Below are 26,480 nucleotides of genomic sequence, written 5' to 3' on the forward strand. Positions count from 1 at the left end.
TGCTAAAAGAAAGTTTCCCAAAACAGCTGGTTTTGACTGCATCATCTGTACAGTTTTCTCATAAAAAGGCTGGAGCAAAGGGAATCTTCCACTGTAACATTAACATTCACCAGACAGAAACCACATTTCCACCAAGTAAACTGTGTTTTATAAAACTCTTGTATCAGTTCAGCTAACAGTCCATTCAGCCAATGGAAAGTCACATCATTTCAGGATCTGCCAACCCAGTCTCCAAAGGAAGGCATGAAATTCCAAGACTGATAAGTGTTAAGGCACTTTCTAATTTCCTCATCTTTGAGGCATTTGTTTGGATATCTAGTCCACTCAGATGTTATTAATATCAAATGATGGTTCATGGTTTATTGTTGACTATCCATGCAAATGTGCATGTTAGTTAGTTAACACAACTTGAATGGAAGGTAATGACTGGCGTTGAGCTAAGGAGCCAGCTAACCCAGCCATTCATAAGAGTTAGCTAGATATTGCTGCAGTAATGCCAAACTTTTTCCTTTCTCTTGTTTGTTTTTTGTTTTTTTTAACCTTTTGACATGATGTGAATCTGGCAGTCATTCTTTATACTGGACCAAAAGAAGTGTTCCAAAATGACCTGGAATAAAATATTTACTATTCACCACCACCATCGTCTTTTTAATCCTCCTGTAAAGTTGCCATTTGGAGAAGTTGTGTGATGGCGACAATATACAAGTAAAGTAACAGTATCTGAGCACTGGATGTCCTGGACAGTCCAGATAACATTGTAAAAGTTTCAGTTAATGTCACTGTTTTTACAAAAGTCAGAAACAGAAGTTTCTGGTAGTTTTTCTGTGGTTTTATTTGATTTTTTTAGCAAACAGCTATACGTCTTAGTTTAAGTGACACAACAGGCTGTTTCAAAGAAGAAAAACCTTTATCCAGCTGAACTGCTTTATAAAAAGTCAGGGATGCCTGATACCACTTTTTCCCTTTCCTATACCAAATTTTCAAGTATCTGCCAATACGAGTACCGATACAATACCAACTCTGACTTAAATATTCAATACATGGCTATAAATCCTGTTCCACTTTTTATAGGTTGTACTTTTTTACCTTATCCCAATAAGATACAATAAGCTTGAAAGAACAGCACTTACTGGTTTAGTAACTGCACATGTGAAAGGTTTCAGAGCTATGGAAAAATGCAGAAACACATGCAAGTACATTTACAGCATTTAGCAGACGCTCTTATCCAGAGAGACTTACAAGGTTACTCGTATTACAGAGGAGGGCCAATGTAGTGTTAGGAGTCTTGCCCAAGGACTCTTATTGGTGTAGTGCAGCATAGTCACCCAGACTGGGAATCGAACCCCAGTCTCCCACATGGTGTGGTAGCTCAGTGGCAACTAGTGGTGTTATCTGTTGTGCCACATCAACCACAAGTAGGGAAGCATAATCTTGCTAAGCTCGACCAAACTTTTTAACCGGCGTTTAAACTTCACATTTCGGAGCAGTGAAAAAAATGCCAGTTTAGGAACAAAAACTGCTTGGGCAGCAATTTCACATTCTAGTACACATCTGTATGTAAAAGGGGACTAAACTAAACTAAAGTTCCTTAAACTCAACTTTTGGTTTCAGAACTAAAAAACACCACAATTAATGGTTTAATGATAATAACTATTTATGACTGGATCTTACTGGTTGTTCAAACATTTGGTTTCATGAAGTACAAAAACACAAATATTTTATGAAAAAAAAAAAATGCAGGGAGTCAGTAAGCTGCATGGTATTGATGCTGAAACGAATACTGTAAGTGCCAGTATCGAAGCCGATACCAATATGGTATCAGTGCAACACAAATAAAAAGAGATATAGGCTAGTCATTGTCTGCATAGCAAATTCATTTTCTATCTGTGTTGAAAACACACACAGGTTGGAATTAAACAGTAGAAAGCACTGGCAATGTGATCTTTTCACTTTAACAGACCAAGTAGAATTACGATTTTCTACAAGGATTTAAGGCAGATTCCAATTTGCCATTCCTCTCATATTTCAGAGGAAACAGAGCTCCCCTATTACAGCTGTAACACCATTCACTGCCAAGCACGTTCCCTCTGTTTACATTGGTCTCAGGTCAGCATGCATATTGCACATATATTTAATGTGTTATAGGTGTAAAGACTGCATTTTACACACTACATTTCTGTACACCTTTTCATGCACATAGACAACCTGCGCCCGGTCTAGCTAAACAGATTATGGGGCTTACAACAATACCATTCATTGGGGATGACTGCAGATTATGAGGATTACAAAAACACCATTCATTACGTACAAGCGCAGTGAAGCAGGTGCAGTGTGGAGAAAGCTCTTGGCTTGGAAATGGACATGAAGAAGTCAAGGACCTTGTAGTCTCTCTGTTATCACATATTCGCTAGTCTTACTTTCACTTTCCAATAAAAAGGGGCCATCAGTGGACCACCGTGGCTACTGTGTCCGATTCCATCTATCCTAACCTATCCTAAACCCTGTGTGTACCCTTGATGAACGTTTGCTGGCAAGTCTACAGAGAAACTGAGGAGACCAGATAACTCGTTTAAATGATAAATAACGCTGAGGCCAGCAGTTAGTCGCAGGAGAGCCTGTAAGCCATATGACTGTACAGTGGCAGTGGCTACAGAGAGTCTATGGCATTAACATTAACAGCAGCAGCAGCAGCAGCAGCAGCAGCACTGCTCATTAAACACGTACCACGTAAACCCCCCATTAAGCATATCTGACTAAAAGACTGACCGTAGGTCGTTTACTAGGACATACATGATGCAGTGTAACGTCGCAAGCGTAAAGGACTCTGTATGGTTAACAGTGTGGTCCCTGGTTGCAGCTTCGTGCTTAATCCCCTCAGTACAAGCTCTATAACACCGAGGAAGTGAACGACACGCCCCGCACCTTACGTTCAAACGCCGCACGTCAGGAACTGAAATAGGACTGAAATATTACCTATAGGCCCTTCTTTGAGCTTTGAAGAGCGTTTGCCATTTGCACCTTTTTCAAGAGCGCCGCTTCCAGACTTCTTTCGCGACGCCATGTTGCTGATGTGAATCATCCCCGCCCCCTCTGTTCCTCCCAGGTCATACCTGTCACTGAACCACGCCCACTTCCCCAAAACCCAACCAATCACAGGCCACCAATCGTTTTGGTTTTTTTTGGATCGGCATTAAAAAAAACATAAATGCTTTTAGCACATTTATTTTTATCAATAAGCGCCAAGCCACACAATATATGGGGGTAGAAGAAGTTTTTTTTATTCAGATACAAACTCAAAGTCAAGCCTGTCCAATAGGAGAAGAGCTATGTTACATTCCTATTGGACAACCCTCTGGACCGGGACGATGTTTGTCAAATATACATGCCCAGATCCCATTGCTAAAATAATAATAATAATAATAATAATAATTCTTCTTCTTCTTATTATTATTATTATTATTTGAGAATAATTTGAGAATTCCCCCACTATGGGACTAATAAAGGATAAAGGATGATAATAATAATAATAATAATAATAATAATAACATAATAATAATAATAATAATTATTATTATTATTATTATTATTTGAGAATAATTTGAGAATTTCCCCACTATAGGACTAATAAAGGATAAAGGATGATATTATTATTATTATTATTATTATTATTATTATTATTATTATGTGTATTTGACAGTTCTGAAAAACAAAAAGCAGATAAAATCGACTAATGCTTCTTTAGCTGAGAAATGCATCCCTACAATAAAAGTGAAAACAGACAAACAGTAATTCACACCCAAACATGACATGACTCGTAAAACTTTCCTCTCATCCCCATGAACTACGATTCCATGTTATTTCTTCCTTTCCCTTTCTGTACAGACATCATCTGTACAACTACTCTCGACTTTCTCAGGTTCTCCACTGCCACCCATTTAGGGCTTCTCAAGCTGAATGTCATCTTCAGCTGCATTGACCACATCCTGGTAAGGTCCTTGGACTTGAGAGCGCTGAATCTGATGATAGGTGGAGGTGCAGTCATCCAGATTTAGACCCTATAGATGGGAATTGGCATTGGTTCACATTGTTTACATGGATCAGTCACACTGTAGTTTAATAGTCCCTGCATCCTTGCTCAAATTCAGAGAATATGCTAAAAAAAAAAAATACTGCTAGCAGTTTCAAGCCCACACTGTTCAACAGAAAGCTGGGCACCAATAAAAAAGGCATAAACAGTATACCAGCTATTGTGGAAGAAATGTACATACAATACACAGAAACAAACCTCATAAATGTTTTCTTCCTCCTTGCCCTTTCTTTTCTCCAGCTCATGCAGTCCCTTTGACTGTGTAAAAGAGTAACCAAATAAGATTACTTATTACAACTCAACCTGCTGACTGATTATACAGCTTTAGATCAGAGTGGGATTAACACTGTGTGAAATTTAAAGCTGTACATGCTGGCTTGAATAGTAGAGTTGTATAGGCAGTGTATTATATACTCTTGACTGATAAAAGTATGTGAGTAAGAGACCTTGCAGAGGAGCATGGCGCCAGGAATGACCACAATCAACAAGAGGAGAACCCCTTCAGCCGTGATGATGCTGTTCTTCACACTCTCGCTTATGTTCAGAGTCTTCTTTATAGGCACTAATGTAGGACATAGATTAGGGGACAGCTCAGTGTATATAATAACATGGTTATATTGCATTTATTGTACAATAAGAATGACTCCAGCTGCTTATGAGGAGAAAAAAGAGGCCTCTGAGAATCTTCACAGCTGAAGAAATATAGTATTGTCAGTTAGAACACTACTAGAAAGCCAAACATTCAAGTAAATGATTTCTATGGGACTATGTGTGCTTGTAAGGAAACAATTATGCAAGTTTTTCATTCTCTTCGCTCACTATCTATGTTATTAATACATATCATCTAATCCCTTATATTCCATTGATCATTGATCAGTTTCTGAAAGACGTTCAACATAAATACTACATAAATATATTCATAATACATAACAGTATTTACATTGAAAAACAAAGCACACCCTTTTTGAATTATATGGTTTTACGTACCAGTACATAAAAAAAACATTGGTCCTTAGTAGATCTTAAAATTAGGTAAATACAACCTCATATGAACAACATCACACAACAGATTTTTTTAAAAAAATGGAAAACTAAATGGAAAAGCCATGTGTGACAACCAAGTACTTCCTATAAATCAATAGCTTGTAGAACCACCTTAAGCAGCAAAAATCAAAGTTTTGGTTTTCTGTGCGATCAATCTCTTACAGTCTCTCCCAAGGTTTGTGGGCATGGGTTTATACATAGTTTTCTTAAGCCACAGCAATTTAATTGGGGTGAGCTTTGGCCCTTGCAACACCTCAGTTGTTTTCTTTTCCAGCTATTCTGTTGTAGATTTGCTGGTGTGCTTGGGATCATTGTCCTGTTGCATGACCCAATTTCGGTCAGTCTTTAGCTGTTAAACAGATGGCCTCACATTTAACTATAGAATACTTTGGCATACAGAGGAGTTCATGGTCGACTGCCAAGTGCCCTGGTCCGGTGGCTGCTAAACAAGCTCCAACATGACATTGTTCCAGAAGTCTTGTGATTTGTTCAGATGCAACTTTGAAAATTAAAGTGCTGCCATGCTCGTTTTAGAAAGCAGAGGCTTTCTCCAGGCAACGGTCGGAGCTTGGGGTGAATTTGCTGAGATGTCCACTCCTGGGAAGATTGACAACTGTTTTTCACTTTAATAATCTTACTTTAGAAGAATGTCTTTCCTCCTTGACATCGTGTTAACTTCCGACCTGCAAACTTCCAAAACATCTGCTTTTAAAGAGGTGGTCACACTTGCTGATGATCAAATAATCAAGGGTATTTGATTAGCAACATCTGCCTGCAAATTACCCTCATAGTTCCTATGGAAACAGTAAGGTTGTACTAAGGTTTTTACACATTGCTTCTGCAGTTTGGTCTAGTTTCTGTTCTCATATTGACACAAGTTGTCATATGTTGCTGTTAATTTAAAGTTACATTTAACTAATTTTAAGACCAGCTAAGTTCCAGGTGTTGTCCTGATACGTAAAACCTTAGAATTCAAAGAAGAGGTACCTAATGTTTTAAATATAAGCGGAAAACAATCATTTGTTTAAAACTCACCAAACACCTGCAGGAAGGTGCCAGGCGTCTGGAGTTCAGTGTGAATCGATTCATGCTGTAGGTTGCACCGGTACAGACCTATATCATTAAGGCTGACATCATTAATCACCAGAGAACTGCAATTGACATCTTCCTTTCCACGTTTTGTGACTTGCACTCGTTTATCGTCCAGTTTGACAGGATTGACTGTGCTGTTGTTGCTAATCATAACAGTGTGGGTCCATGTCATATTCAGGTTAGGTGGGCCGCCGCAACAGCACTTGAGAGTGGCAGTCTTTGAGACGGGGATTCGCAAGGAGATCTGGTCACTCATCAGGGTCACGTCCTGAGCTGCAGGTACAGCACTGGCAGCAACTTATGAGAAAGGACAATTCAGAGAAAATTCAAATGTGCACAATTTTACCCCAAACTAGCTGATCATCCAAGACTAACTTACTTGTATACTGGATCTATGAGGCTAATGGAGCTAACAAGCAATGAAAGCTTATGTGCAGCAATTGTGGTTGGAGTAACAGTATGTAACAACAAGACAGTGCCTGTGGCAGACTAGAACCCTATGTCAGTACGAGTATGTGGGAAAGGCTCCAAACATTACACTTCAATTATCTGTTTGACATGATTCAAAATTGAAGGGGCCTTAAAATGTCATTTCCCTGGACATTGCTGAATAACGAGAGTTTGGTACATGAAACTGGTCAAATGTGACAGAGACTTCAGAAGAAGATGGTGTTACTGATAGTAAGGTGTAGCACATACGGATTGCTAGGTGAACCAGGCCTTGTGACCATGCTTTTTCCTGTGCCCTATATTTTAACAATAAATACATTATATAATCAAACTATTAAATTTGCAATGATGAAAGGCTGCTGCAAGACCAGCATAGCTTCTGGCTGCCTTGGTTTCTCTGCTTTCTTCTTGCTGGAAAACTTATTCAAAAGCACATGCTTTGTTTTGGTTCTGACATTTATTTGCAGGTCTAGTCAAAGAAACAAGGCCCTCACAGGTTTGCTGACTTGGTTAACACTGTGTGGTGGAACACTACTGCCACCGTCAAGTGAAAGGAAAAACTGCAATGTACACATTAGATTTTACCCACCAGCCAATTTGTCAACGTCTGTCCTTGTGTTTCATTTGGCAGCCCTGTGTTTGCTACATTGCTCCAAGCTCCAGTGCGAAACTGAAGGAGCAAACCTTGAATACTTGATTGATTGAACTGTAGCTTTAATTAGTATGCAACAGGGGCAAATAATTAGCATAGCTAGTACTTTATATATACCGATGCATTGGCAGTCACAAATGCTCAAATTCTGGTGATTGCGATGGTGGAATGAAATCACAGAAATTTCTCTCACTTTTCAAAACATCCAAACATCAGCCCAACATCAGTGCAGGGCTTACATGCTCTTATTTAGCTCCTTCTGACTGCCAGCATATGTTTAAGCTCTCTGATCTTAATGCACTCCAACATTTTGTGGACAGAGGTAGAGAGTACGATGACAGGTTATTGTTAGAATGATAAATTGTCACAGTATACTTTTATTAGTATGAATAAAATTGATTTAGACAAATTACAGAAAGCCTTTATATAATAATAGTATACAGAGACTATAACTGATTCATGTATTATTACTATTTTTATAATTTTTTTTTATCATTTTGTTTTGCAATTGCCCTTATTTACAGGCAATTCATATTCATAAATCTAAAATGTGACACTAGTGTTTCGCTGGATATATCAGTTGCACACAAACGCACCCCTGTTTAAATTCTGATGGCAGGTTCATTTTAAAACTGAAAGTAAGCAAACTCGATTTTCTGCACATTTAACAGACACTTAGTGTTTATTTGTTGAATTTAATCTTTTTGAAAAAATATACAAATTTTACAGCAGTACAAAGTTTAAAGAACATTTACATGTTTTTTTTCTCCAATGTGTTAAACCCAGTAAATTATATTATATATAACATTATTATATCATATTTCAGTGCAGAAAATATTATATTTATTATTATATTCATATTATAAGTATATATTACATGTTTCCTGTAGAGGATTTCTTTCATTTCTTTAATCCACTTTTTGCAATATTGCCCACCTTTATTAGCAGGTTTTTATAAAACAACCCGGAGAAAAGACGAGTTGTTGGTAGTAAACATATTATGGCCAGAACAAAGGGGAAAACTGAAATATGACACTGTTCTGAGGCCTTTGAACATCTGCTCAGCAGGAGATGAGCTCCACTGAAGCGTGACTCCTGGCACCAGTGTCTTTAGACTGTGGCAAGTGAGACCAAGGCAACACAGAGTAAACCAGACTAAACAGAGCTGAGCTATAACGTGTTGAGGATTTCATTAATCTACAGGAGCATGAACAAGTCCTTCAGCACTTTTACTCTGGGAATATTAGCTGAGCGCTATACTCTGGTTTGACTAACAAGCAGTTGAACACAAAATAACACAAAAAATGCCATAGTTGATGCACTTGTCCCATGAGTAGAGAAACGTCCTATGAAAAAAGACTATTTCCATACTTACCTGACAGAAAACAGAACACAGCCATGCGTCTTGCTTCCATCTTCTGCTCGAATGTAACTTCACACAAACGTGGCAACAAAAGAGTGACCTAAATGTCAGTTCCTTCACCCTGTGATCATGACAGTTTTTCTGTTCACTCCTACTCATTTGTTTTTTGCCTACCCACTGTTCCCCTGCTCTGTTCTTCTAGTGAATGAGGAACACTGTAGTTTAAGAAACTCAATAAAGCCCAAAAATACATATATTTGTAAACTAATGATTAACCATACATTAAAGAAAACAAAATGCATTTATTAATCATTAAGTTGTAATTTGTTGAAATAGTAAAAAACAAGAACACCAACTAAAAAATGAACTGATGTGTTTTACAAGCCTTTACATTTACAACCCTGTTATTTTATAATGAAATAAGCAGAATTTTTTTAAGGCGGCTCCTGGAAAAAACAAAATAAAAAACAAACAATGAGCCTAGCCTAGCCCAACACTGAAATGATTTATTATTATTTTGTGTACTGTTTTTTTTGTATTTTTTACTATATTTTAGTTGACTCTTTAACAGAGAGTTTTGTTGTCCTCTCTGGAACCTCTCAGTGTGGTGTGTGGTTAGCTAGCTGAATAGATCCTTGCCAGTTAGCTGGATTAGCTTTTAGCCTAGCACCCATGCACTTCATCACCTGCCTTACAGTGCAGCATTCCCGTTTCCCTGTGCAGATACCCGCAGCTAGGCTTTCTCTGGTTGGCCCAGCATTAGCTTTTAGCATTTTTTTTTTATCTCTAAGGAAGTCCGTTTCCTTCCGAAGCAGCTGTTGGGTTTGAGGTTTTGGGATTGGCCTCTTTAACAGCTCAGTTTTGGAGATGCTGTTTTTTTTTCCCTCTCAAAGAGGAGACCATCAGTGTTCGAGGATCACGGGACATCAGTTCCATGTAGTGAACTCTCATTATTAAACTATGGCAAGGAAAACACAGTTAGACATTCTAGTGCATATTTCCTAAGAACCTTAGCAAAGAATTTTTAATCCTCACCTAATAATGAGTGACAGTTTACACTTAACTGTTGATTAGAAAATTGGTGACCGGAGGTCCTCCCGCCGCCCAACGTATTTAGCTGATATTTGAGTACTACTTGATCACTAAGTTGATGTGTACTTGTATGTACTTGAAAGAATGAGAGTGAGGAACCTGAGCAGGCTTATTATTATTGAACTATGCCAAATTAAGTTTTTCCCTATTCAGACACAACAGGGATTTATTTTCATGTTCATTTATTTTTCATATATATATTTATTTCCCCTTTTGTCATGTTTTGTCCTTGATAGCTAAGAGGTCAGTTTGCTGATCACTATTTCTGGACCAAGCAAAAATCAGGTAGCTTGACTGCATACCTGACCAATCAGTTATCTATACACATCTCTTCTCTGCATGTGAAAGTACATCATGCATAAACACTCACCATATTAACAGTGGTGTATTTAAAGACAAACTGCTTTTTAAAATCATTTATTAAAAAAAAGGAAATTACAGTAATAAAAAAGTACCTCAATTCCATTAAAGTATATTACATGATAAAATGAAAGCCCAAATACACAGAATAGTTCTTGCATAATCATCTCTTACAGTTGACAGCAGAGGGATGAGTGACAGTTGACGATAACTGTCACACAAAACAAAAATGTACACAGCTTTACGTGAAAGAAGGAGAAAGCGTGATCAAAAGAATGACGGGTTTTGAGGTGTGACTCTATATCCGCAACTTTGTAAAGGGGATATATGATATGCCATAGGCCCTGCAGATGTGGAACTGAAACTTTCGCTAATGATGAAAAAGAGGAAGAGCACCACTAGGTTCACTAGCCAGCCCTTGAGGCAGAAAGGAAAAAAAAGAATAAAAATAGAACTTTAGCACAAGCCACCCTGCATTATAAATAGTTTCTTACATATCAATATATGTGTGTGTGTGTGTGTGTCTTGGCTAGATAAACACATGTTGTGGAGCAAGAGAGAAAGAAACATCATTGGAGCCCCTGGTTTTTGTCTGAAAGTTTGGAATAGCCAGTCATGATGATGATGATGATGATGATGATGATCACGCTTAAGAGTGCAGGCCTTGATAGAGCCCACTGTTATATTCTACATGTCAGTATTTCTGCATGGGGTCCTCGGGCATGGATTTTTTTTCTCTCCTGCTCCTTACAAGATTGGCACTGCATAGTTATACACTGTAACACATTTTCCTGATTGAAATGCTGACAAAATATAAAAGTTCCCAATCCCCACAACCCATTTTTTTGCACTTACTGTAAAACACTTGAAAAAAAACAAGGATTGAGGACTGCACTACTATTATATATCTGTATCCTGTTATTCAAAACACACAAAAAAAAGCATCGGCAACATAATTACATCTTAAACCTTTTCATCTGCTGTGCTAAATACCCCTATGATAACAAGCATATTTGGTACAAGAATAATCGTTTAAAACAAACACTTTAAATTAGAAAAAAGCACTTGCCATTGCAATGCCAATACAGTCATATAGGTGTGATCATTAAGATGACTAGTACAAGTACGGGGGAAAAAAAACAGCTATTGTTGAGGCCACACTAGGACGCTTGCACTCTTGTTACAGTCATGTCAACAACTTACAGAGCCATACTCGGCCTAGAGATGCAGACTGCTGTGAAGCTAGACAAGCTTTACTGAAGGGTCACCAAAACCCAATCGTGCTGAAAGACTGTAGCACACAACCCAGATGATATACAGCTAGATTTTAAAAGAAGACATTCACATGAAAGTCGAGTGAAAGAATTTCTGACAACCACTCCACCAGAGGGCAGTGTAGAACCTGTGGCTTACATAAAGACATTTAACTTCTGATCCTGTGATCCAGCATTACTGAGCAGACCGTTGGCAACCTAATCTAACAACCGCTCTGTAAAGCTTGTCCACCCTTACAACAGATGCTACGGCAGAATTCTGTGGGTAGAGTATAGATAGGTCAATAGGTCAAGACTTGAGGATCCATTTAATGTAAACTATAAACTAAGTTTGGATCAAATCCTAAAGATCACTTGTAATAAAAAATCTTCATATATTTGTTTAGATATTCCCCAATCAGCCATAACATTAAAACCACTTGTGGCCCTCGCACCGCCAAAACAGCTCTGACTGTTTCACAACACATAGCCAACATACTTTTTCATTATGCTTCAGTGCTACAATAGATTTTCTGACCACGCCCCTGTCGCCAGAGATGCTCTGACCAAGTTGTCTAGCATCACAATTTGACACTTGTCAAAGTGGTTCAGATCCTTGCGCCTGCCTCTTTTTTCTGCTTTTAACACATCAAGTGAACAACTGTTTACTCCCTGCCTAATATGTACACCCCACTCCTTGACAGATGCCACTGGAACCAGATAGTCAAGTGTTACTTAAGTCACCTGTCAGTGGTTTTAATGATATGGCAGGTGAGTCTGTTTATATAGCCTATATATAGTTTTTTATTCATATATTACGTATTCGTTGGTTTCTGGCTTACAAACTTTCCGGTTTGCATTCCGGTCTGGGCACAGCATGTACATTAGCCACTGACAATTACAGCCAATCTTCTGCTTATAAATACTGTATAATTCATGGATCTTCTTTGGTCCTGCAATTTTTCAAGGCTACCTATTAAAACTAAACTAAAAATCAGAACACAATGCAATACAATAAGTACAATCATTAAAATAAGGAGCTAAAGAAACCATGATCATATCGTTGTCGACCTGACAAAAAAGTGTATAAACAGCATGTAACAAACAACCCCTCTAACTTTCTGTTATTATTTCCAACCAAACCGCGCCCCCAACGGAATGTTAGGACCTAGACCCACTTGTGCTCAGGCTCTGAGGACAGAATGTCAGTTCAGTGACCATGTGACCTCCAACCACAGTGGATGTGTAACTGCTGCACATCCAACAAACAACAGCTGTGTGTGTCCGTTACCCTAGAAGTCTGACGTCTAATGGAAACTGCATAGAGCAACACATACATATACATATTTCCAACAGACTAATAGTATTGATGTCTCTCTGGTATGTGTGTACATTAAAGCCAACCTAGGAGAAGTCATTCCAGTTCCACTCCAGTTAACCTACCAAGTCCACCACTCTTCAGTTCCTCATCTCTCCACCCTTAAACCCTACTTTCTACTCCTCTTTCTTTTTCACTCAAATGTACACAAAGGCTTTTTTTTAAAGGCAGAAACACACATGGAGCCATGGATCTGGATAAAAATGCACCATAAAGGATAACTCCAGATTATTCAATATCTGCCTTATCAGTAGCAATGGGTAATTTCCATTTAATCACACATATAACAGAAGCCAACAGGTTCAAGAGATTAATCTGCCAACTGGCTTCTATCATATGGGAGTTTAGTCAACAGTCAACAGATTTGAACAATAATAATTATTAAACATAATTGACCGTGCTAATCAACCTTACACTAGGCTGAATTTCTATTTCAGCTCTCTTCACTGAGGTTTGAGACGTGTATTCTGCATTAAATATACATAAACACATTCTTCTCTTTAGGTAGAGATATCCCTTTACCACTATATTAATCACTATATCACTAATATAAAACATTCAACATGCTTCAATTGGGGCAGAGCTTTGTCTGAGTGAGTGAGCGTGTGAGTGAGTGAGTGCATGTGCATTAAAACAAATTCTAATTTGTAGCTCTTCTACTTGGGACTTTAAAATGATTTAAAATAATACCTGATCCAACAGTCCTGTTACACACACATGCATTCACATACTTACACACTCACAGTGATACACAAACACTACATGCAGGATGACTTCTGTACTTGAAGCCAGTTTTTCACCACATCAGGGTTGGGGCAGGGTTGGGGCAGGGTTGGGGCATACAGTCAAGGGGACAGGAAATGAGCATGGATAGGAGAGCACACAGGCAGCAATTGTAAATCAAAGGATTTCTCAGAAGCAACTCTCACACCTCACTCCATCCAGCACATACAGTGATCTGTGGAGACAAAATAATGAAAGATGCCATAAGTCATACATTGATACTAACATGTAATGCATACATCACTAGAAAGTAATTTATATCACTACTTTGCTTTTGCATAGAACTGAACCTATTTTCGCTTTTTATAAAGCAATTTGTAAGCATTGTAAGCATTATTACATATCTCAAAATAATTTTATAAACTGCCAAAATAATCAGCAGATTAAGGGGGATCTAAATTTCGGTAAAAAGTTCAAAAAGCATTTGCAAAAACAGCCAATCTCCTCCAAACACACAATGCTCCCAACACTGGGAGGGTGAGGACTGACACATGCCTCCTCTGACACATATGCAACCAGCCACTGCCTCTTATTGAACTTTAGCCACTGGGCAACCAACTTCTGAGGAAATCACTGGGTAGCCAGCTCCGATGCCTTTGCTGGCCAGCATCACACTGAAGTTATGTGGGGGTCATAGTGGAGCCCTAAAAATGACTTTTTACACACCTGAATAAATACATTCTTGGGGTTAAAATGGGGAAAATGTACGGTAAAGGATCAATACTGGAGAAACAGTAACCTAAAACAGGTACGCAATTTCAGCTTATAGGTCATGTTGTGATAGACAAATGTAAAACTATGCTCGCGCTAAGCAGTGTGACTGACTTTCACTAAAACTTAATATTCTGCTTAATTCAGCTTAGTTCTAAGTGTCATTCAGAGTTGTTTATTGTGAAACTTTGCACTGTAGAGAAACTATGATATTTTATTTATGACCTGCATGCATAGGGAACCTGCATGTGTTCTCTAAGTGTATATATATGGTAAATTGGAAAACAAAACTCTTTGGGTACTAATTTACCTTACAACATCCCGTTCATTAAATAACAAGACATTTTGAAGTTAGTAAGCCTATCAGTAATAGCATTAACCATGTTATCAGCTTTTAGAGGAATTAAATGTTTTGGATATCTGATTTGTATTGGCAGAATTTAGAACAAATTTAAATAAGTACATTTCACATTAAACCATTGTTAATAACTGTCTATACTATAACAGCTATTGCAATTAATACAGATTTACAGCTACATATAAGTGGGATCCCCCTTTAAATGAATATATACACAGACAGTGTAATCAATCTCTCTCATTCTTATGCAGCCCCTCTTTTGTAAAATCACCTAGTGACCAGCAGGTTGGGATGATGCTCAGTTGTAGCTGCCTCTTTGAATGGTGAACTTAGCAAGCGCTTCTTGCAGTCTGTGATACTCCTCCTCCACGTTCTGTAAACACATAAAAGGCTTACACTAAATACATAAAATAACCTTCACTCCAAATACACCAAATACATAAGACAACAGTCTAGACTGATCTTCTCCATTTCAACCCATCCTTCACTCATTTTTACCTGTAGTCTCTTTAGTTTATCTTCCAGACTGTGCAGTTTTCTGCGGACCTCCTCCATACTTTCGTGTGAAAGCACCAGAGGAGCAACAAATCCTCTGTCCTCCTCTCCTTTCACCTTTTCATCCTGTACGTCCTCCTGGCCCTCTGTGCTGTGCTCTTCCACTGAGAACACACACAACAAAAGGCACTCAGTAAAGAAGATTAAATTAATTCCATTTGAACATGTATACTCAATGTTGTAAATATCTACGTAACAACACAGTTTGTGATGCTGTCCTATATATTATGTTCTCTTTATATATAGTTTAGTCTCTGTTGTTTGTTTATCAACATTAATTAACTGTATTAACTGTTAAATATTACATAAATAAATATATACAGTAAATATATTAATACATATAGATTTTAAATGCCAAAAATGTTGACACCTAATGACTGACTTCCATCAGTGTCCTTTTCTTGCTTTGCCAGCTCTGCTCTGTTCTCCCCATCTGGGTGGACCTCGTCAGACAGACTGATGCTTCTGACCAGTAGCCTCTTCAAAGACATTACTGTGGAAGCAGTGTCAAATTTACCATTACAGATATGTTACTGAAAAAGCTGAATGTATGCTTGATGGTAAACATGAGGAGAAAAAAAACAACACATCACTGACCTTCATCCAAAGCCCCATTGGCAGATCTCTCTGGAGGGGCGTTGCTGTGTCCCAGAGGGTCAAATCCATTGGCAGCAAGGTAGTCAATCACTGAGGGCTGAGAGTGCAGACTCTTTTCATCTGTAAGGCTGTCATGATCTCGACCTATTTTAAATAAAAGGGACACAGACAGTTGGAAGTGTGCAGTGGGCTCAGTAGCAATGTACTAATGAATGGGCACCTTACAATGCATCTTACCAGCATTGTTCTTCAGTGGGTCTGATCCATTCTCAGTGGGGCTCAGAGGTGGCTGCAATCTAAAGAGTTGAAAATAGGGGGATAGTAATGAAATCAACTTGTCTTTAAGGTTTAGTTGGAATCATATATGAAAAGCATACATCATTGCTGTCGACAATGTTGATGTCGCAAAAAACTCAAAAGGGCAAATTACAGGAGAAGAAAAAAACTTTTGTTTCAAAGGTTTTGTGAAAAGATTTATTTCCAAGTCATTTTGGAGCATTTCTACTGGTCCATTTTTGACACAACATAAACATTTGCCAAATTGAAATCATATTATAAAAAGTGAACAATAGAAAATAGTAAGTTCTTGCAAGACCATGATGATCTGTTTGTCAAGATGGCTGAAGGAAAACTCAGAAGTGCACTAAATGTGTATCAATAAAAAAAAAAAAGAAAAAAATAATAATTTAATAAAAATAACTTGTCATAAATGGTTAAAAAATTTCAATTGTTCTAAAAACTAAAAATACTAAAACCAAGTTATTAAAACAAATTGCCAGAATAAACTGAATGACACATACACAACAACACACATGCTCACACTTACGAAGAGTTAAATTGCATTGCAGTGCTTCCAGCTGGCATGCTGCCAGGCCTTCCCCTGTCCAGGGTGGAGCCGCCACTTTTCTTCAATTCATCAACCGCTGTCTTTATCATTTCGTTCCACCTACAAGGCAGAAAAGGTACAAGGGGTCACTGTCCTGTTGAAACACCTAATTGTGTCCAAGTTTCCACCACCTGCAGTTTGAGGTGTGCCCTCTTTCATTTTTCCATCAACTTTGTGCAGAGCATAATGCTACCGCCACCATGTTTAACACCTGGTACAGTGTTAAAGACATTTTGGAATTTTCAGCACCATTTCCTTAAGACATTTTGTACTTCTTTATAGACGCTATTTCTTTTATTTTTACATGCTCACATTTTCCTCTCTGCCACAGACTGGGCCACGAGCTCATAGATTTGCGCACCACTCTCCCAGGTGAAGATCACATAGAAGGCTTTTCGATCTTTAAAAGAGGGGAAAAAAGTAATGGTAAGCAGAGTGACAAATACATACCACTATGTGTTTCTATCTTACCTGGGGAAAAAACACTCACCTGTGGCAACTTCACGGAGGAAAGCAGAGTCCAGCTTGATGATGGGGCTCAGCATCTGTTTACCCTCCTGAGAAGCGATGATGCTTTTACTCTGACATTTCAACACCATCTTATCATCCTGCTTCTGCAGCAAAACCAGCATGTCTCCTAGCAGCACACCCTGCACGTCTACACATACACACACACACAAAAACACAGAATGATTAAAAGGTCCTATTAACATGCTAGCACAAATGCTGAGTTAGCATTAGTGGCATATGCAATACCACAGACTGCCTGTCCAGCTCCTGGGTACACTTCGCATTTAGGTCTCTTGACTTCCTTCGAGAAAATCCTTCACACATTGTATCATGTTGTGATGTTAGCACTCAAACCTTCATGGTTTTAACAAAATCTATAGCCAAGGACAGACAACAGGCTCTTCTCCATATTGCGATCAGGGTAGAGCATAGTTGTCAACACTAATGACACGTTGCCCATAATTTACTCTTCTCTCCTGATGCCCACCAATTGAAATACATTCCTCTAAATCTCCTATATTTTTAACCTTTATATAAAAAAACAACATGGTAGGCATATTTGATAGGTTTGCTACACTCCCCTCTGGTAAAGTAGGTGACAGTATGCAGGACATTACATGTAACATCCAACAAAAAGCAAAAATGTACAGTGGTAGGGGCCCAGGGTGAGGCACTAGAATATTTAAAATATTTTACATTATTTATATTTAAACCTCCCAACAGTTCTTATGTGTTAGATAACAGGCAAAGATTAAACAAACTGATGATTTAACTTAACATTTCCAAGATTCTTTCTCCATTAACTGAAAGAAACTATAAGAATCTGAAAAACTGTAAGAAAGGCAAAAGCATACATTGAGATGAGCAATGAGAGAAGTTACCTATAGCTTTTTCCTTAGTCACTCTCCAGGTCAGTGGCCCCTCATAAAGCATCTTCCTTGAGGCAATGTCAAAATTCTGAAAGAGAGTCGAAACATCGCTAAAGATCACTTATTAACTTTATCATTTACACTTCCACAAAACCCTGACTGAGTGTGTTACCTTATACTCCAAGTAGAGCTCATTGCTGGGCTTCAGCCCTGAAGTATCCAGCCTGCGCTGGTAGTCTTTTAATGTCTGACAACAAAAAGACAGACACAAACAGAGGAAAATACGTTATAAGTTATGAAAATATTAAAATAGGATATTTAGTAAAAATTGCCAAAAAAAACCCTTTAAAATAAACTTTAAAATAAACTTCTAAATGTTTTTCATTTTTGTTGGATTTCACCACTCCTCCCTTAGGTGATTTAGGGTAACTGCTAGAAATAACTAAGTAAATGTTGATCACATTTTGCTGAAAATGTATTGTCAGATAAATATTATAGTTAATGAAGTTTGGTTAATAGTATCACAATGCTTGATCTCAGATAATGCTACAGTTAAAATAGTAATGTTCCCGCTCTACTCACCAGGAAATTCTCCATGGTTTTCACTTCTTCATTGACATGGTTTAGGATCTTACGGCAACACTCAGCAGCCTGCTGGATATTCTCTCTCTCTGCATTGTCTTCTGTAAGAAAAATAAAAAACAATCATGCAAGTTTAACTTGTATCTAAATGAAACAAACTTCCCACACCCTGTACAGTTACAGGACGCAAATAGGTCCAGGTCTTATAAGCTGGTCATAGGAAGCTTTCATAACATACAATAAGCTAAAACCTTACCTGTGCTCTTGGCGATATTCTCCAGCAGAAGTGGGTACTTTGTGAGTCTTTGCATCTCAGTGGGTATGATGTCCTTCAACTGTAATCTCCTGCACTGAGGCTTACTCTCTGCATCCTACAAGCACAGAGACAAGCAGCTTTTTAGAGAAACAGAAAATGCATGGCATTACATTGTGGAATAGATGTTAGTACTTAGTAAATGTACAAATTAAATTACTGAAATTACTGGTTTAAAGGATGATGATATCTTTCAACAGTGTTCAATATTTACACTGTTGAAGTCACAACTATTATAGGAAAAGGACAAAATACTTTTTAATAGATGTTGGTTTATGTTGGTGTTTTCAAATGATGCTAAAAAGTGAAAAACACAAAGATGGAAATAAAACGTTTTGTTCCAAATACAGCTATATGTGTATTGCTGTTATGCATTGAAATTGGACGTGTGCAAGACAATGCATTGTTTTAAGGACTTGATGCATACAAAGTGACATTGTGAAATTGTTTTGTTCTACAAGTTAATGAGATTGGCAATAGTTTTTGTTCTGCTTAGTCATGTTAGCGGGTGCTGCTGAAGTAAATATTAAAGTTAAAAACATAGAGCACTATTCAAACAGGGTGTTAAGTAATTAGCACTAACCAGACAAGAAATACGCTGTTAAGTGGTAAATAACAAGACTGCAGAGATTAATTTAATAATATTTACTGCAATTACAAATCAATGTTTACACTAGCTTGTTGAAAATGTAATTTACTTTTGGAATAAGAGATATTGTTTGAGCCACTGTTATTTCCCTCATATGTTTTTTTTACCATATCTGATAAACACTAGCATGGCTCTTGCTGAAAGCAGAGTAAAGACTTTAACATCACTAACGATATCACTCTAAAAGAAAATCACTCACTTGCACTTGCACAACTGGTGCTCAGAGTTCAACATAGTTTTAAATGTAGTTGATTCTAAAAAGCAAAGTATGTGTCATCTTGAGAGACAATGCAGGGAGCATTACAAAAGCCCAGCATGATGATGCATAAACACGTTTGCTTAGAAAGGTGAATGTGGCATCCAGCCACAGCCTCTGTCGGTATCGGCCCCAAAATAACGAACAGTCCATCTCTCACATAATATGTACATGTTTGTGTGCATACCAGTATGAAGGCATTGAAGCGAGGATCTTTCTTCTGTCTGCTTTTAATTTGATCCAAAGCCCAGGACTGGCGGCTACAGAAACGAGATGTGAGCTTCTGGAACCAATCCCCCTCAGATCCATCAAACTAGAACAAGAAAAAAAGTGAAGTGAACGGCTTAATGTTGTGGCATTAAACAGCTTAAAAACTGCACATGTACATCTATATGCTTTAGTTTATGTTCCCAAAGCCAAGCATGGACAAAAAACATTACTCACTCTATTAAGCAGTGGAGTGCTGATGTTTTTGACCACAAACCCATCCTCCTGGCGTAGCTTCTTCAGGGTCTCATAGAAAGCATCTAGGAAAACAATACTCAATGAGTCTTCAATTAGAGATTGACCATTATGAACATAACCTGATATTATACCTAACAATATCCAATCAAAAATCACTTCTGTCAAAATGCTTCACTGGCTGATTTCATATGCGTCAAGATATGATTATCAACTGGGATGTTTGAGGTGTTAGTTAGAGGTGTTAATCATTTTAACCACATTGTTTTGTTTTCAAGCACACCAGTTCAGTGTTTAATGCTATGGCACTTCAATAGAGAGAACTCTGTGACCACGTGCAAGAAAACAACTGAAATCCTCCCAATATTTCTAGAACCTTTTAGTAAAGGTAGTAAACCTCCACCAAATAGGATGCACCAACAGGCAGTAATTGCAGGACAGACTCACAGTGCAGCTCTATGATCTCGTCCAGGCTTGGGAAGATGGTGTCTAGCTCAGCAGTAGGTATAATCTGCTCCCTTTCCAGCGGACGATAGAACACTGTCTGGAGCACGCTCAGCATGCGCACATGGGCGTGCTCTGTTGCAAACAACTCTGAGAGACAAACACAGACAGAGAGTCAAAAACAGTACTTAGTTTCATATGAATTATTGAGATAAAAATGACTAAATAGTAACTGAATAATTCATTACATTCTTTTTTCTCATTTTTCACCCATTTCCTCCCCAATTTGGGCTGCCAATTACCCTATCTGTATGTACTCTCCCCTGCATTGCACGCAATGCCCCCGACACTAATAAGGGTGGATCAACACAACACGCTAGTGAGGGCGGCACCTTCCTCTGCCATGTGTGGAGTCAAGACGCTCATTTCTTGAACTGCCGCTGATGCCGGACACCAGGCAACCAATGCACCTAGAGGGAGGCGCTGCATACCTGGCTCCAAAGCACCAGCCTGCAGACACCCAGTGACTGACATCACAGCAGCGAAGCAATATGGGGAAAGAGCGCCATCTACCCACCTTGGAGGGAGCCAGGCCAATTGTGCTCTCTTGGGGCCTCGGCTGCCGATGGCCAAGAATTACTTAGAGGATTGAAGCAACGAACTTCCGGTCACAAGGCTGCTTCTCGTACCTTCAGGCCATGACTGTTTTATTGTTCAAGCTGGTCAATGAGAACCATTTCTTGGGCACAAACTGCAGCTATGTTTGTGAGGACTCATGAACTACTAACTTATCTTTCTGTAGTCACCTGACTGGACCCTTACCATTGATGACTTCCTGTCTCTTGACCGCTTTCTTGTCGAGTTTGCCCAGAACTTCGGCAGAGACAAGCTCTCTCCAGTTGGGTGGGTCCTGCTCGAGTTCCAGAAGGCGGGGCTCCACCTCCTCCTGCTGAGGTAAGGGGGCGGACGCAGGTCCGGTGAGGGAACCCTCAGGTGGCACGAACGACATATCCATACTAAAGACAATCAATACAAGCATTAGAAAAAAAAGCACAGGAAGAGATCAACACTTGCATGCTCAGAAGTCACAGAGGGGAGGAAAATTAGCTCCATAAGCTGAACCTAATTTCTGCAACAGTACACAGTCACTGTATCCTTGCTGTGCTGCTTCATCCAAGGGAGTATTCAAGACTTGGATGTTTATGAATATGTTTTATTTATCAGTGTAGTTACTGACTGACAGTGTATGCTTTCTTGTGTTCAGTTTCAGCATGTGCTGCATTTGCTTTATTGGAAGTGATTTTATGGGTGAGTAGTTGAGTACTTTCTATTGCATTAATAACAGTCTGGACTCTTCTGCATTAATAACAGTCTGGTTGGAATAGCAATACTGGGCTTTCAATGATTTTTTGACCTGCTCTTTGTCCTGAAGCAGCTCCACCTGACAGCATCTCTATGCCCACATTAAAAGGGTCTGACAGCACTCATTGGACTGACCAACACAGCGTTCAACTAGAAAGTCTAAGAAGCTCAGTGCAGATGTGTGAAGGATAATCCTAGATTAACACAAGTCTTGGAGTCATTTTAAACAACTGCAGATTCTAAGACCATTGGTTCAAACAACAGTCTGCAAGTAAGACTCAAACTGTTACTCTTAGCTGAGAGGAAATTGGTTCAGATGGTCAGAAACAACCCAAGAACCATCAAAGCACAGGTCTGCCATGAACTGGATGCTGCTGGAAGAGTGTCAAGCCAGTTTTACATCACCCTGGACTGAAACCTTCAAGCTTGACTAATGCTTGCAGCTGACCACATGGAGAAAAAAAAAAAAAAAAAACTTCTGCAGGTTAGGCAGATGAGACAACGATAGATTTTTTTGGCCACAATGACCAGGGGTGTGTTTGGGGGAGTGAATGTGAGACAGTCAAATGGAACACTGAAAAAAGAAGCATCCTGAGAAATACGGCTAGACATAACTGGGTTAACATTAAGCTTTTGGAATGGCCTTCTTAAAGAGCGGACCTAAACCCTATAGATAATACGTGGGCTGTGGAAAAAGTCAGGTCCATGTCATGAAGCCAGAAGATTTAACTGGACCCTACCGATTCTACCAAGAAAAGTCTGGTCAAGGTGCAACTTGCTAAGAGACATTTAATGAAACCTAACAAATTATTATTATTATTTTTTATCTAGTATCAAGACATTGTCACTCAAGCTGCCCCATAAAAAAATCAGTTCAGAGAAATTATTAAAAGCCCATTTTTATCATGATATTCATGACAAATATACATAAAGCATAATCTATAAATGTATCTTATGTTTACTGACAGGTGCAGATGGGCATTGACAATGTTTTACGCTGTTCTTTTGTTGTAACACTAGAAGCACAGGGTGGGGTTGGATGTTTTGCATGTCAGTCTAATGGAGAGATGTGCAGTTTTCAGATCTTTTTTTTTTCTATTCGTGGCCTTAAGCTTTCAAGAGAATTCAATTCCACAATGAGTTTTCAGCAAGTTTTCATGCCTGTCCCTAATCATTGTGAGGGGTGCTGCTGGAGGCCATCTGTCAGAATGTGTGAGAGTAGTGTGTTAGCGTTGTATCAGCACTGCTGAAGCCTGAGTGTGTGTCGCTTTATGTGAGTATGTGCTTTCAAGTTAGTCTTACAAGACAGGGTGCAGGGGGGAGGGTGAGGGGGGGTGGGAGGTAGCAGTTGACTGGAGGTCCACGTCGCTACGGGAGCGAGACTGTTTGGCCCGGGCGGAGCCACCACGCCTAGAGTGACGCCGCTCCACACACAGACTCTCGCTGCGTCGCACACTCCTGAATACACACCATGGGAGGGAAAGGAGAGGGGTGGAGAAGACAGAGGAGAGATGACAGGTGCAAAGAGAAAAGGAAACCAGGACCCAAAAGGAAAGAGATTGTTGATACACATTAATAAATAAGGGGACACAATGGAGAAATTGACAAAAGATATGATGCCAGAGAGATGGTGATAACATTACTGACTAGAGACAGACAGCAATTTCACCCACTGTCTTATTCTCCTACCTTTGGAACTAGGTTCTCAGACTCTTTCCTGCTTCCTAAAGTCCACTTTCAGCTCTTTGGTCTCTCTCTAAACGTCAGCAAGACCAAGGAGCTGAAGCAGGACAGAGTGCACGTGCCTATCTTACTCAATGGGACCACTGTGAAGAAGTTTTGCGGTTTTCACATGGACAGAACACACCATATGGGTGGCAAGGAAGACACAACAGCGCCTCTTTTACCTCAGACGGCTGAGGAGGTTTGGTATGAATCCCCACACCCTCAGGACGTTCTACACCTGCACTGCACTGTTCTACACCTGCACTGACGGGCTGCATCACCACCTGGTACGGGAACTGCCCCGCTCTTGAGCGGTAAGCTCTGCAGAGGGTGGTGCGCAAAGACCAACACATCATCGGGATTCAGCTTCCAAACCTTCTGGATTTATACACCAGCCGCTTTCTGAGGAAGTCCATTTGACTTCATCAGAAAACCCTGAACAAAACGGACACTTCTGTCTGCAATATTACCATCAAAAGAGGCAATTAACTATGTCTCAGTGCCTTTGAGCACCACTGCTCCTAGGTTATGAGACACTGACGACAGGTAATTGGGCTCCTTTGAGTCTTCAATCTCACGCACCATAAACACAAAAACAGAGGCTTGAGCAAAAGCTAAATAATGATACAAAGCACTAAATCCCAGTTACCTTACTTAGCCTGGAGTGACTGTAGTCTTAGGCTGCTAATACTTGGTGAAACCGAAGTATAGGAAAGTCTGCTCTCATGATGGCCATATTTGCTAGTTTATTAGTCTCACAAGACCAAAGTTCTAGTTCAGTGAATGAGATGAGACCAAAATACTGAAAAACCCTGAAAGGTCAAATTGGCTGCCATTGAAAGTCCAGAGTGTGTTTAATCAGTGAAATTTGGATTGTTAAAATGCATTAAAAACAGCCCGTTCGGCAGGAGAGTGTAAGATTAGAGTCCGGAGCCCTGTGCTGTACATCAAATTTCACTTGCTTTTCCACAATGTAAAGACTTGACACTGATATTTAATATACTGACTTTTGAAACTCACACTCATGATATTAAACAAGATAATTTAGCATAAAATAAAGCTTACTGCTTTTATTTGCAAGTAGACAGTCTGCTATGATGAAAATGACAGCTGTTAAAACGGCTGCTTGTGTTAGCATTTGTTCTGCTTTCTCAAACTGCTGTATAATGGCCTAGTAATAATTGTCTTAGCCAATGTATTAATATTCTCTTGAGGTAGGAAAGGAAAATGCAGACTAAATAAAACTGCAGATGATTTCATAAAGCCAGATGAATAAGATATTAGCTACAAAGGGTGCAATGATTTTAATACTTATTGCCAAAACCCATTTAAAAACACTATGTGTTGTTTTTGTTGTATTTGTTTTGTGAAATCCTAAACTGTAGTAAACAAGGACCTCAGAATTGTATTGAACCTGAAAATATGTGCATAACATTATGTATTAATTATATATTAATATTATCGTATTAACATATTCAAAGTCACATTTGAGGCTTATATTGACTATTGGCTTTTAATTTTGTATCAAGTAATGTTACATCTCTATAAGCTACTACTTTTGTTAATTAAGGATTAATGGGGCCTGTCACTGGGGAATGATGTTACAGTTTCACCAAGTAAAGCCAACCTTCAAGAGCAAACAATCTCACAAGCTCAGATGGTTCTGCAGTTTCTCAACCTGTTCCCCTTCTACAGATACACTAGACTCAACTCTAACACAAAGAAACAGCAAATGTTCTACAAACAATATTATAACAAGTGTAAAAGGACAAACTCAAGCCATAAACAAACAACACAGGTATATAGTATATGATCTTCTGGGACTGATATGAGAATGTTTAAGGAATCAGTAGCAGGCTGAAGCTGGAAGAATATCCATGTCTCAGTCGTGAAGACCCACCTTGCCTTCCGTCTGCAAAATACGGGACAGTGTAGAATTACAGGACAAGAAAAAACAGTGACATAACCAACACCCTTCCCCAAACCTAACCCGAAAATGACTGCAGTACGACCCGCCAACAATCAACAAACATCTTGCATCCAAAGACAGCAAAGCAACAAAGGCAACAACGAAGCAACCAGAAACGAAGAAGGCCACTCAATGAACTAGTGAACCAGACAAACAGCGTACAAGGAGCTTACAAGGAGCGCACATCGAGCGTGTTTGGGTTAACCCACGAGGTAAAGACTTCAGATGGCCCAAGTTGTCCAAGTTTATTGCACATACACAACAAAGCTGTGCTACCACATAAAGAGAAAATAAGCCTTAAGCAGCAGTCTATGCTTCTCTCCGTCGCTGATTTACTGCACATGGCATGAAGACACCTATCGTTTCGAACCTAAGCAAAGCAACTGTAGGGTCAACCCCAGAGAGAACAAACACTCTTGGTAGAAGTTGAATAAGAAAGTAACAGTAACACATGGGACAAAGGGGAAATGGCATGAAAAATAGAGAACAAAGAAATGGGGAAAAACAAAAGCGTTTAAAAAAAGTAGAGATATGTGGTGAGGAAGGGAACAGGAAGCTGGACAACAAGAACAGTGTTCAAGTGTGACAAATCGGTCGCTGTCGCCACAGGGACGATAGCTAGCATTGCCAGCAGCAGCAGCAGCGAGAGCACAGCAGGGATACAGCACTGATGGAGTT

At 39.1% G+C, this 26,480-nt stretch overlaps 3 protein-coding genes across 7 annotated transcripts in view; all 3 read right to left on the minus strand.

The window, feature by feature from the left end:
• The window catches only part of lipeb (lipase, hormone-sensitive b), a 37,564-nt gene extending 34,485 nt beyond the window's left edge, over positions 1–3,079 (minus strand). Inside the window, exon 1 of the mRNA XM_072691757.1 lies at positions 2,974–3,079. Within this exon, the coding sequence (XP_072547858.1) occupies positions 2,974–3,079 (106 nt within the window). The remainder of the gene's footprint in view (positions 1–2,973) is intronic.
• Positions 3,080–3,256: 177 nt separating this feature from the next.
• cd79a (CD79a molecule, immunoglobulin-associated alpha) lies at positions 3,257–8,798 on the minus strand. The gene is made up of 5 exons (XM_072658843.1): positions 8,701–8,798; positions 6,167–6,520; positions 4,534–4,649; positions 4,286–4,345; positions 3,257–4,055 (listed from the first exon to the last, which is right to left on the minus strand). The coding sequence occupies exons 1-5, from the start codon at positions 8,738–8,740 to the stop codon at positions 3,936–3,938; spliced, it is 690 nt and encodes a 229-aa protein (XP_072514944.1). The 5' UTR covers positions 8,741–8,798; the 3' UTR covers positions 3,257–3,935.
• A 1,383-nt stretch (positions 8,799–10,181) lies between these two features.
• Positions 10,182–26,480, minus strand: part of arhgef1 (Rho guanine nucleotide exchange factor (GEF) 1) — a 57,513-nt gene continuing 41,214 nt past the window's right edge. For 3 of the 5 annotated variants that reach the window (XM_072691797.1, XM_072691785.1, XM_072691814.1), the window contains 18 exons: positions 23,411–23,566; positions 21,569–21,762; positions 20,750–20,896; positions 20,285–20,367; positions 20,028–20,153; positions 18,879–18,993; positions 18,623–18,723; positions 18,213–18,287; positions 18,053–18,128; positions 17,152–17,319; positions 16,974–17,061; positions 16,602–16,721; positions 16,013–16,071; positions 15,776–15,919; positions 15,549–15,671; positions 15,122–15,282; positions 14,895–14,996; positions 10,182–13,729 (listed from right to left, as the gene is read on the minus strand). In XM_072691797.1, coding sequence (XP_072547898.1) covers positions 14,922–14,996; positions 15,122–15,282; positions 15,549–15,671; positions 15,776–15,919; positions 16,013–16,071; positions 16,602–16,721; positions 16,974–17,061; positions 17,152–17,319; positions 18,053–18,128; positions 18,213–18,287; positions 18,623–18,723; positions 18,879–18,993; positions 20,028–20,153; positions 20,285–20,367; positions 20,750–20,896; positions 21,569–21,762; positions 23,411–23,566 — 2,011 coding nt within the window. In that variant the 3' untranslated portion in view covers positions 10,182–13,729; positions 14,895–14,921. The remainder of the gene's footprint in view (positions 13,730–14,894; positions 14,997–15,121; positions 15,283–15,548; positions 15,672–15,775; positions 15,920–16,012; positions 16,072–16,601; positions 16,722–16,973; positions 17,062–17,151; positions 17,320–18,052; positions 18,129–18,212; positions 18,288–18,622; positions 18,724–18,878; positions 18,994–20,027; positions 20,154–20,284; positions 20,368–20,749; positions 20,897–21,568; positions 21,763–23,410; positions 23,567–26,480) is intronic. The other 2 variants (XM_072691790.1, XM_072691804.1) reach the window with 2 other exon arrangements.

Source organism: Salminus brasiliensis, chromosome 1 (genome assembly GCF_030463535.1).
Source record: "Salminus brasiliensis chromosome 1, fSalBra1.hap2, whole genome shotgun sequence".
In the NCBI taxonomy this organism is placed as follows: domain Eukaryota; kingdom Metazoa; phylum Chordata; class Actinopteri; order Characiformes; family Bryconidae; genus Salminus; species Salminus brasiliensis.